Here is an 11,601-nt window from a genome sequence, read left to right as displayed (position 1 = left end):
GGGACGGGGACCGGGGACCGGGACCGGGAACGGGGACATCTCCTCCCGCTCCCTGCGCGCCGCTCACCTCTCTCCGCGCAGGGCGGCGGCTCCATGGCGGCCCCGCGGGCGGCGGAGCTGCGGAGCCCGGCCGAGACGGCGGCGACAACGGGGAGCGGCGGCGGCGGAGGCGGCGGGGGGGTGGGTCCGGGGGGGCTCGGCCCGGCCCCGGGCCCGGGGCTGGCTCTGGCTCTGGGCTGCGCGCTGAGCGGCGCAGCGCTGGTGGTGCTGGCGGGGGCCGTGCCGCGGGCGGCCCGCCCGGACCCGGCCGTGCCGGCGAGGCAGATGGAGCGGCTGGAGGCACGGGCGGCTCGGCTCCGAGCGCGCCTCGACCGCTGCACCGTGGCCGGCTTGGCCTTGCTGGCCCTGGGAGGGCTCCTGCTCGCCGCCCTCCTGCTGGCCGCCGCCGCTGCCCGCCGCCGAGCCCGGGCGGCCCGCCGCGCCGGGGGCACCTACGGCTCGGTGCGCCTGAGGATGCGCAGGGTGTCGGCCGAGGGGGCTCAGGCGCTGCTGGAGAGCCAGCTCAGCCCCCCCCCCCAGCCCCCCGAGGGGCCGGGCTCGTAGCCCCGAGCCGCCCCGGGGCCCCCGCGCCGCCGGCGGAACCGGGGCTCCCCCCGCAGCGCCCCGGTAGCCGTGCCGTCGCAGCCCGGTGAGGCTCTGGGCACCCCCCTGGCCGCCCCGGCCCCTTCTGGGGTGGGGGGTCCCGGCCGGCAGCAGCGGGGTGACACGGCCCGGGGACGCGCTGCACGCCTCCGTGGCCAGCACAGGGACGATGGCACCACCGAGACACCCGTGGGACTCCCACGCCACGGTCGGTGGCGGCTGGGCACGGACACGAGGCCGAGCTCCCCGTGGCAGCGGCAGCCGGCTCCTTCCCGACAGCCGGGGCCCGGTGCCGGCTGCTCCTCGCTGGGACGTAGCGCCGAATCTTCTGCCGGCAGCGACCCTTTTTTAGCAATAGTTTCTTGTAAAACTGTGGCGTAGAGTTGGCGCTCGCACCGCTCTGGGCAGAAGGGGACGGCCGGCGCCACCGCCATCCGTGTGGCAGCAGCCAGCCCCCGGCGGCCCCCGGCCTCTGCGCTCCCCCAGCCCCGCTGCGGAGAGCGGGACGAAGGCTGGGACCCCCGCTCCCACCAGCAACCCCACAACGGCCTCAGAAACCATGGTGCTCTGTCCGGGGGAGAGAGGACAATTCACGGCGCCTCGAAGCAACGTGGTTCTTCCTTTCCTGTTTTAGAGAAGCAGCTGTGCCCCGCCGGGGTGCCCGAGCGCGAGCCTTTGTGCTGTTCACAAGAGCCATTGTCTGCAGCGTGAAGGCAAAAATTGCATCTCGGGAATTAAACGTGAAGCATCATTAAAGCACAATGTTCTGTGGAAAGAGAAATCGGTACGAGCGGGATGCTGAGAAAGGGAAATAGTTATCCCGTAGGAAAATGCAGCCCCACAAAAGGTGGTATTTGTCATGAGCTGCCACCAGTTTTTAATCCATCCCGTAAATTACTTGCTTCAAATGTTTCCACGTGGAGACAAATCTCTCCAGACAGCCCGACACGAGAGGAAAGTCGTTTTTACACGCGGTGCCATTGCCAGGGTCAGATTGTGTTCGGGGGCTTCCTCAGCATCCCTCCGATGGCTGGGGGCAGCCCACAGCCCACGCCCCGCTTCTCATCCTCTGCCCAGCATTCGGCCTCCAGCCCTCACAGCCGCTTCCTCCTGTTGCTGTGTCCCCCTCCCCGTCACCGCGTCACCTGCCCATGCTCTGTATTTATTGTAGGGTCTCAGGAATTAACCTTGAATGGCCTCGTGCAGGTGCTATATGCCACACCACTGCCCGGGCCCCTTTCCCTGGGCTCCAGCAGCGGCTGGGGCAGAACCCGGCTGCCCTGAGCCGGGCATGACCGCACATCGCTCCCCGTGTGCCCTGGGGGGGGAGCAAAACCTGCAGGGTCTGGGGGCACACAAAGGGCCAGGGGGCAGATGCCACCACGGCTGTCACCGAGGGCGTCACCGAGGGCTGGTCCCAGCGCCAGGGCAGGGAGGTTCCCATGGGTGCCCCAGGGTTGGGGGCTGTGAGGAGGCCCCCGGGGGAGGCTGGAGGAGCCCTCCCACGGCGCATGGTGCTGGGCGAGCGTGGCTCACGGGGAGGAGATCGCCCCCATCAGCTTGGGCACTTTAAATGAGGAATAAGGGGTCTTCAGGGGATGAGAGGCTGAACCTGCTGGAGGTGACATCTGCCGGACACCTGCTTTGTGTGAGCACAGAAAATACTCCTCAGTATTTCAGGGGGGGCTGCCCAAGAGGCTTGAATGGAAGGAGGCTGTCGCTGCTGCGCAGCGCGGTACCGTGCGGACCCTTCATTGGGCCTGGAGGGTTGGGGGAAAACCCCCGTGATTGAAATACAAATATTTAAGGTGAACAAAGCGTGTCGGGGAAGGAATGCCGTTAAAGAGGTTCCCCCTCCCCCAGCGAGATCTCGAGGGCTGGAGAGTGATTTGGCACCGGGGCAGCGGTGGGACCCCATCGCGCCCGGCGGGAGGCCGGTAGCGGCGAGCTGCTGTAGCGGGAGCTGCTTTGTTTTCCCATCTGTGCGACATCCACCGGTTCCTCCCTCGCACCATCCTCGGGGCACGCAGGATCCCGGGGACCAAGCATCGGCTGCAGGGTAATTAGCAGCGCCGAGGGCTCTGCGTTTGGAGCGTGCAGCGCAGGTGCCGCGGGCTGGGCGGGATGGCAGATGGCCTGAAGGGCCCTCCAGGGATGTCAAGCCGTCGCCAATAACCCAGCGTCTTTCTTCAAACGTGACGTGGAAGCACCTCCTCGGCGCCCGGGCGAGGAGGGAGGGCTGCGTCCGTGCCAGCATCGCACACTCCAGCCCCAGCCGCTCTTTGCAGCCCTCCGTAAAATTAACTCGAGGTGCGTTGCTGACCGTGCTGCCTTGCATGTTAACGCGCTGTCGCTAACGTTAGCTCGTTAGCTCTCGTGTTCGCAGCTGCTCGGTGCCGCCTCAGCCCCCAGGGGTGGCTGCATCTTGAGCCATGCTTGGGGAGCGGGTTTGTGCCCGGCCACAAAGGGAGAGAGCGAGGAACGTGCCCGGGTCTGCTGCCCTGGGTGCCCAGCAGCCACCTCCGCCGGGCCCTGGGGCGGCTTTATGGTGCGAGCTGAGCTGAGCGGGCTGCAGGGTTGGTCTCCCGTCCCCACATTTCTCCGGCCTGCAGAGGAGGACCCCCACCTCCCCGCACCTCTCCTCTCTGGAGCACGGGCAGCAGAGCCCCCAGGAGCCCTGAGGCTCAGGCACGAGCCTGCAACCACCCCAGCTCGACGCAGGGCCCTCATCCTCTTCTCAAACCCTCTCCTCTCCCACCTGCTCCCCCTCAGCTGCACGGCACCACGAACCCGCTGGGGTTAAGCGCTGCAGACAAAAGATTGTTTATCAGGACCCGACGCAGCCTCTCCCGGAGCTGGCTCGTTTTAATTAGCCCCATCAAAGCAGGCTGTGTCTCTCCCTCCTGAAAGGTTGCAGCGCATGATTAATGCAGGCGGCGGAAAGCAGCCGCCTCCCGCAGAGAGGAGCCCCTCTGATAAGGCCACAGCCGCTCCTTCTCCCCGCAGCACCCAGCATCTCAGCCCCACACGACGAGGTCGGGGCTCCTTCTCCTGGGGGGAAGCTGCGGGCAGGCTCAGGCTGCCCCAGGAGCTGGGAGAACAGCAGGGACACAGCAGGAGCCTCACCCAGCTCCGGGTTGCTCTCCCCATCCCACCCGTGCTGTGAGAGCAGCCGCTGTCCGCTCCGGCCACCACCCACGGGCAGGTGGGACCGGCCACCAAAAGCCCTGGGGAGGTGCAGCACAGACCCTACGGGCCTGGGATCACACCAGCTCCTGCCAACGTGAGCCCTGGGGAGATGCAGGGGATGCTCCAGCTCCCCCAGTGCCAAATTTCTACAGCCGGTCCCTCCCTGCTCCCACCTGCACAGCCCGGGGTTGAACACGCTGCAACTCAGCTGTTATCAGCTGTGTTTGGAGGCAAAGGCAGTTTAAAAGGAAAAGCCTTTGGGGAAAAGGGAGAGACAGAGGGGAGCACTCCCCCGTTTTTATTTACGCCTTTGCAGCTGCACGCAGCGTAACAACAGCGTTCAATACCCCGGAGAGCCAATTACCACCAGGAGAGCAGCCGGAACGAGGGCTGGGCCATTCTCCACTTAATTTTCTAAATACAGTCTACTCGTCTCGGAAACACGCTGCTGCTCAGGGGAAGAGACAAAGCGGGCTCCCAGCGTGAATCCAGCGCCCCAGGGAGGGCAGGCACAGCCAGAGCAGAGCTCCCAGGGGCATCTTTGGGGCTCCCCTTCTCACAGGGGGAAAAGAGGGGAGGCCAGCTGGGACAGGGGGGTGACCCCCCAGCAAGCGCTAACACAACATTGTTGTCAGGTTTTTATTTCAAACTCAAACGTCCTTCCAAGAAATCAAACCACGAGAACAAAGCATGAACCCGGTGAGCTGCAGCCCCCAAACTACCTGACACGGGGCGGGTTCCAGAAAGAGCTGCGGATCCCGAGCCGTGCAGATCTCACCCTTCCTCCCCCGGCTGTGTTCGGCGAATGGCAGCAGAGTCCATCCGAGCAGAACCGCACCAGCCTCATGCCACGGGACTGACAGCAGGGAATCGTGTTCCTATACAGCCCTGCAGCAGAGCAAATCCCAAATCCTTCAGCTCCGCCAGGCCCAAACAGCCAAAGTCCCCTCCTTCCCACGGCAGCCCCACGCTGCCTGCCTGCAGGTTTGATGTGCAGCCCCGGGACTGAAGGACAGCGCGGCTGCAGGGGCCAGGCGAGGCCAGGAATTCCATCTCTCTCTTCTCATGCACATTAACGGCCTGGTGTTGGTGTTGTTACATCCAGCGGGCACGGCCATGCAAAGCTGATCTGAGCCGCTGCCAGGGGTCTGCCCACAGAGACCCCGTGGGACAGGCTTTAGGCCTTCACGATGATCAGCTCCTTGCTCAGATAAAAAGCACAAGAAAAAACACCTCCGCATGGGGAACCCGTTCCCTCCCTAGCACCAACTGCACGTGTAACCCCAGCAGCGAAAGCGATGCCACCCCAAAGAAACAGAGGAGGGAACCTGAGAGCCCGGGGCCGCTCTCAGCACGCCACACCGCTCCCCACGCTGCACCCTCGGAGGAGCACAGAAAGAAACAGACCTACTGCCCCCTCTTCTGTTCTGCACATACGGACACCTTTATAGCCGGACTGAAGCACGGGAACGTGGCCCCGAGTGAGGAGAGGAAAAACGCTGCTGAAAAGATCAAAGTCCACCAAAGAGGGAAACAAAGAGGGGAAAGTGCTCCTGCTCCCCGGGAGACGGCTCTGGCTGCAGCCAGCTGAGAAACCACTTGGTGAGTCCTCACATGAACATGTCGTCATAGCCCGGAGGGGGGAGGTGGTCAGGATCTGGCCTGGAAAGGAATTCGGAGCAGAGTCAGACCAGGAGCAAGAGCACAACCCTGGGAGGAGGAGAGCCTGGGGCAGACGGGAGAGCGTGCTGTGGTACCGCAGCGGCTGCCCAGGCGTGGCCAAACACCTACCTGCCCCTGCCAGCCCCTACGGGGCCAAAGGGGTCGAATCTGGCTCCTGGTGGAACTGCTCCCGGGGGAAGGCGGCTGGGCAGGCCTGTCGACGGGTCAATGCCCGGCTGCCGGTACCCGGACCGGAGAGGATCGAAGATCATTCCCCCGCTCCGACCTCTGGGGAAAGGAAAGGCAGAGAGGGAGATGAGACTGGCACCGAAGAGCAAAACTCTCCTCCTGCAGCCCTGCCCGCGCTGTGCCACAAGCAGCGCTCGGGGGCAGGATGCGAACCGTAGCTCAGCATCGTGCCGAGGTGGGAGGCTGCCCGCAGCGCACACGCCCGAGCCGGAGCACCAGCAAGCATCCAGGTCCAAGGCACCGCTGTGCCAGCAACCCCTCACGGAAACACGCAGAGGGAAGCACCAGTGTGTGCTTGCCTGCCAGAATAAACACTCGGGTTTCCCTGCGCGTCCCCCGGCTGCTGGGCGAGGGTGCTCGCTTCTGCTTCCCTCTTCCCCCAGCTCCTTCAAGGATCATCAGGGCAGTGGCTGATGAATCCCCGAGGAGCTGCTGACCATGCCGGGGGAAACACCAGAGCTGCTGGCCCTTGTGCAGCGCTGCAAGGGCTGGCAGCCCCGGCCGGGGCTCCCGCGAGCCTTTCCAGAGCGCTGCCTGGAAGTCATTTGCTGACCACGGCGGCTCCTCGGAGCTGCCCCACGCTGCGAGTGCCATTCCTCATAGTCGGCTTTGTGCAAACTCAGCTGGAGCCTCTGGACACCGCTGCCATCATACAAGTCATTAACAACTGCGCTAATGAGTTCCATTACGCCAGGCTGTCTGCCCAGAGCGCCCCGGGACAGCCAGGCCCCACGAGCATATGCCTGGGAGCCTGGGTCTCCAGCCCCAGCGCTGGCAGGTGTCAGCACACAAATCTGCTTCCATTTACCGTCTTTTTTGTCCTTTTTACAGAGAAACTTCTGATGAAGGGTTGGAGGCGGCGAGAGAACAGGGTCCCCCCCACAACCGAACCCCCTCTCCTCATGCTATCGGGTTTCCTTCCAGCCACCCAGGCTCCAGGCCTCTCCCTCCAGCAGGGCAGGACGTTTCTAGCTGGCCCTTTTCTAGCCAAACCCGCGGAGAACCAAGTCTTGCAAGAGGGGAAAAAATGCGATCCCCACAGGAGCGTGGTTCCAAAGAGGACTCCCCTGGGCTGCAGGGCACTTTGCAACAATTCCAGGGACCGTTTTCTGTCTGAGTACGTGCTTTTAACTGGAATGGCAGATGACAGGTTCTCCTCGCCCACCCAAACCAAAGACCCAGCGATGGATCTGTGAAGATGAGTCCCCCACACAGCCTGGGTGGAAGCAGGGCTTCCTCCAGCATCCCTGCTCTCGAGCGCCTCAGAAGAGCCTGGAGGCTCCCAACCAGGACTCGGCAATCTGTGGATTTAAGCCTCCCCTTCTCCAGACTGCTGGGCTGTAGACGCAGCAGCTGGTAACATTTTGAATTAGAGGCTTACATTCACTTAACGACGTATTCAGCTTTGATTTACTGAAGGAATTAGTGCATGTTAAATGAATACAGGCTGATTATTAAACAGACGCAGATTGCAACCTATCATCTATGCAAGCGACGGGATCTTGTTACGGTATTAGAACCATATTGAGGTTTAGAAACCATCAATCGGCCCCTCGCAATTTGCGCTGAGGAACTGTCCCGCTGCCGCCCGCACTCGGAGACACTTCGCGGGATGCCTGAGCCAGGCGGACCCCAGCTGCCTGAGGAACGGCCCCAACCTCCCCCACCCTTCCCGAGGGCAAAGTGGGGGACGCTTCTCTTCCCAGGCACGCAAAGCACCGCTTCTCCCAGCCACACTCACCCGAAAGGGTCCAGGTCTTCCCCACCAACAGCAAAGGGGTTCAAAGGACGAGGCCTGAAACGGAGCACACAGTGAGGGAGACTGTCGGTGAGGGGCTGACCGGCCCCACGGCGCCGCCAGGAGCGAGCACGCAGGCAGGGCAGCGCCGGCAGCGTGTCTGATGGTGCTGTGCTTACGGCTGCTTTCCCAACAGCAAGAGCAGCGGCTCTGCACAGCAGGACCCAAAGGTCCTTGGGATCCGTGGGACCGAGCGGGCACTGGGAGCCCGGACACAGCAATCCCTGCCCCGCGGTGCAGGCGGGTGTGGATGTCGGTGCGCACGGCAGGCTCGCAGGAAGCTTGCTGAGATGAAGGGAGCCCTGCTGCTCCCACCGCTCCGGGCTGCGGCTGCCTGTGGATGCTGGCAGTTTCCATGCCGAGCAGTGCCGGGCTAGGCCAGGCTCTCCAGCGTGTCCCAGCCAGCCACACAATGACAGTCCCGCTTCCAGGAGCGTGGAGACTTTGGGGTTGGCGAGCCTGCAGCCAGCTGTCACAACTCCTTGCCAGCAGTATGTGCCAATAACATGGTTTCGGAGCCATGCCCAGCTCCAGCCTGTCTGCCCACGGGCGTGCGGGGCCTCCCCAGGGAGCATCTTGCACCCTGAGCACCAGCAGACAGCAGCGGGGCTGAAGAAACGAGAGGTGCCATACAAGGCAGAAGCCACAGCTGGTTCCCGAGGGACAGTGGAGCCACCGCAGCGTCTCTGACTTGCGGCCAAAAGGGATTACAGCTTGTGAGGGAAGAGAGGGGGGAACCTGCCCGTCACATATGAGGCACGGCCGGGCACAAAGGGGCCAAGGAGGGATGATGGAGTGGGTGCTACGTGTCCCCTTTCCTCGGCTTTGCCAGAGGAAAGAGGTACTCCCTCCCAGAGGCTGCCTGGCCCCCCGACAGCCCCACCGCTGTCCCCGCTCCACCAGTCCCCGAGCCCCGATGGTCCCTCAACCTGCACGGACAAGGGCCTCCCTCCTTCCACCCCACACCTTCCCAAGGGAGGGCAAAGCCAGCTCCTGAACTGGCCATCCCTCAGCGGGCAGCTTAAATCAAAGCAAAGCTGGCCGGCAAGCCTGAGACCGGCTGGGGAGGGTTTGGGGTGGGGAACGAAGGGGGATCCATCTGGGCGAGATGGGAACTGGAGGTGAAGTTTGTGCCGCGATCATCAGTGGCCACGTTCTTCTCCTGACTTACCAGGACGGTGCTCTCGTGCCTGCAGGCTGCCGGGGAGGAGCCCTGAGGGGGTCGTAATCCTTGGGCAAGACAGGGTCCTTCTCTGCCTCGGGCTCCTTCTTGTCCTTTTCCGCAGGGCCTCCGAGGGGAGCGATGATACCCGAAGCAATCTTTGTCCTCAGCTCCTCCATGTTCTTGTACACCCTGCGGGGACGAGAGGCGAGGCAGTGGGATGGGGAGGCCACGGCACCCAGGCGTGAGGGTGCTGGACAGGCTGCGGCAGGGGTGGTGAGGGGATGGCCGTGCCCAAAGCGTCCCTGGCACAAAACGTGCCCCCAGCTGGCAGCGTGGAGGGGATGGGAAGGGGCAACAGCACACAGCAGCTGAGGCCCCAGCCCCATCTGAGAGGGCGGAGGTGCCTGCACCCAGCGCAGACAGGCAGTCAGTGCTCTGGAAATAAAAGCACCGGGCTGGCCACAGCCCGTTCACAGGTGGCGTGGCTGTCCCCTGGGCTATGACCCAGGACCCCACTGCCTCCTAAATCTCTCTTGCTTGCCAGCAGCTCACAGGGAGCGAGCTCTGGCTGCATTTCAGGGCAGGCTGCTCTGCCTCTGGATTTGTACAGGACAGAAAAGTCCTCCAGACTCCTCGTAGCCTGGTCTCTGATTTCATCTGCCCCCCTCCCTACGCTGGTGGGACTTTTTCTCCTGCAGAAAATGCCAGGGAACTGCGATTACTTGTGGAAATCATCCAGGTGCTCTGGGTTGACGTAGTCGGCCACCGCCAAGGTCACATCCGCCACCTTCTGAGAAGTGCGATCCTGGCAAAAGACAGGGGAAGCAAGGAGTCAGCAGCCAGGCAAAGCTGGGCCTAAGGCAGGGAGCAGGCACAGCCACAGACAGGGGCTCAGGACATGAGGAATGAGCTCGCCTTTTTCCTGCCCACGTCCCTGTGCTGTGCCTGAATCATAGAAGCAAACAAACTGCAGCGTACATCAAGGCTCTCCCTGCTTGCTCCCCCAGCCCGGAATGCAAAGATGAAAGACCAAAATCTCATGGCACAGCCAGAGACAAGAGGCTGTGACATAGGGCAAAAATATCCTGGGCATATGCTTGTTGGGAAGTGGTTCGCAAACACATCCCCAGCTGGAAAAGGGACGCAAAAGGGGCAACTCCCAGGCCAGAGTTGGTGTCCCTGCCCATGGTAGGAGAGTTGGAATTAGATGATCTTTAAGGTCCCTTCCAACCCAAAGCATTCTGTGACACTATTTTAAAAATAATAATAATAAATAAAAAAAAGAGAACGCAAGGCAAACCGCATTTGTGACCAATGCGGTCGTGTTTGACCAGCTTCGCACTGGGCTACATCTGCTGTGGCAGCTCTGCAGCCCTACCAGCTCCTGATTCTACCCTGTCCAAACATCCCTGAGGGACAAATGCCGCTCTAAGGCAGAACAAATAAGAGCAAAACATTTAAGAAATTGGCTCTGTATTTTTTCACGTATTTTGGACAGCAGCAGACACAACACCTGAAGGACGCCAATTCCCGCAACGACCAGCCCAGGTACTCACCATGACATTGACGATCATACTGTCCTCCACCATGATGGCCTTAAGCAGCAGCTCACGGGCATCATCTGTGGACTTGTAGCGCAGCGTGTACACCTCCTTGTTGGCTTCCCAGCCAGCGGGCAGCAGCTCCGACTTTCTTTCATCGGGACGTGGCTACAACAGGACAGACATGCTGCTGAGACCCAGCCCACCAGCTGGAACAGGAGGGGGCACAACCACCGCTTGTAGAGTAGGAAGCAACGAAGACCCGGACCAGGGGATGATGCTGTTTGTCACCTGGCACCCTGCAGCTCCCCAGCATGGGGTGGCTGTCACCCTGTTTGTCCCAGCCCCACAGCAAAGCACCTAGAGGATGGCACTGCCCCAAAAAGTCCCCTCCCCAGGTAGTGGGGGGCTTCTCTGCCAAACCACTGCCCTGCAGTCCACCACTGCCCCCCATACCACATCAGGCACCCTCCTGGCAACCCCCACACCAGGCTCCTGACCCCATATCCCCCACCTCAGCAACAGGACACCCACGGCAGCTGTCTCCCCCCAACTACCCCCCTCCCTGGCATCCCACTGAGACCCCCCAGCCCTGACCCAGCAGCAAACCCCTGCAGCCCCGCCCCCCCACCCCAACACTGCACCGAACCCCCAGCTTTACCAATGGGGTCCCCACCACCACCACCACCACCCCGACCCCTCGCTGTACCCCCCCACCACCGGGACACCCCCCAGCAACACCCCAGAGCCGCACCCCCCAGCCCCAGACCCCTCCGGTACCGGCACAACCCCCAGCGCCCTCCCCGACCGCGGCCGCCGGGCAGGGCCGAGCGTCGGCGGCGAGCGGCGCTAGGAAAGACCGAGGCTCGGCGGGGCCTAGCGGGGCCTGCACAGCGGCCGGCCGGGGACGGGCGGCCCGGCCCTGCCCGTACCTGCTCCCCGGCGCCGAGGCAGCGGTAGCCGTGCCGGACCAGCTCCCAGTGGAGGCCGCAGAGCAGCGCATCCTGCGGCCGGGACACGGCGGCCCGGGCCGAGGCGTACAGCGCCTCCAGCCCCGCCATGGCCGCGCTGCACCGAGGAGGCGCGGCCGGGCCGGGCCCCCGCCCTCCGCCGGGCCGGGCCGGGGCTGCGAACCCCGGCTGAGCCCGAATCGGGCCGGGCCGGGCCGGGCCGGGCCGACCCTCACTAGGGGGCCCCCGTCCCCTGCTTTAAGCCCCGGGGCTGATGTGAAATGGCAGCCGCAGGGAGCGAGGCGCGAGCAGCGCTGCTGGGCCGGCCCTTCCCCGGCCCCCGCTGTGATATCAGAGCGTGGTTTGGGCTGGAAGGGGGTGTAAAGACCACCCAGTGCCACCCTG

At 63.4% G+C, this 11,601-nt stretch overlaps 3 protein-coding genes across 5 annotated transcripts in view; 1 reads left to right on the top strand and 2 right to left on the bottom strand.

The window, feature by feature from the left end:
• Positions 1-193, bottom strand: part of RAD21L1 (RAD21 cohesin complex component like 1) — a 17,732-nt gene extending 17,539 nt beyond the window's left edge. For 2 of the 3 annotated variants that reach the window (XM_080557896.1, XM_080557897.1), the window contains exon 1: positions 68-193. The gene's annotated coding sequence lies outside the window, so the exon portion shown is untranslated. The remainder of the gene's footprint in view (positions 1-67) is intronic. The other variant, XM_080557898.1, reaches the window with a different exon arrangement.
• On the top strand, positions 73-4,742 carry TMEM74B (transmembrane protein 74B). Its single transcript, XM_080557933.1, has one exon. It carries the CDS (start codon positions 94-96, stop codon positions 601-603), a length of 510 nt encoding a protein of 169 aa, XP_080414059.1. The 5' UTR covers positions 73-93; the 3' UTR covers positions 604-4,742.
• On the bottom strand, positions 4,457-11,538 carry PSMF1 (proteasome inhibitor subunit 1). Its single transcript, XM_080557928.1, has 7 exons — positions 11,179-11,538; positions 10,262-10,414; positions 9,428-9,510; positions 8,712-8,894; positions 7,484-7,537; positions 5,623-5,781; positions 4,457-5,493 (listed from the first exon to the last, which is right to left on the bottom strand). The coding sequence occupies exons 1-7, from the start codon at positions 11,305-11,307 to the stop codon at positions 5,442-5,444; spliced, it is 813 nt and encodes a 270-aa protein (XP_080414054.1). The 5' UTR covers positions 11,308-11,538; the 3' UTR covers positions 4,457-5,441.
• Between the last annotated feature and the right edge of the window lie 63 nt (positions 11,539-11,601).

This window comes from Anser brachyrhynchus (genome assembly GCF_964034855.1).
Source record: "Anser brachyrhynchus genome assembly, chromosome: 16".
Classification (NCBI taxonomy): Eukaryota; Metazoa; Chordata; class Aves; order Anseriformes; family Anatidae; genus Anser; species Anser brachyrhynchus.
This window is presented reverse-complemented; position numbering and strand designations above follow the sequence as displayed.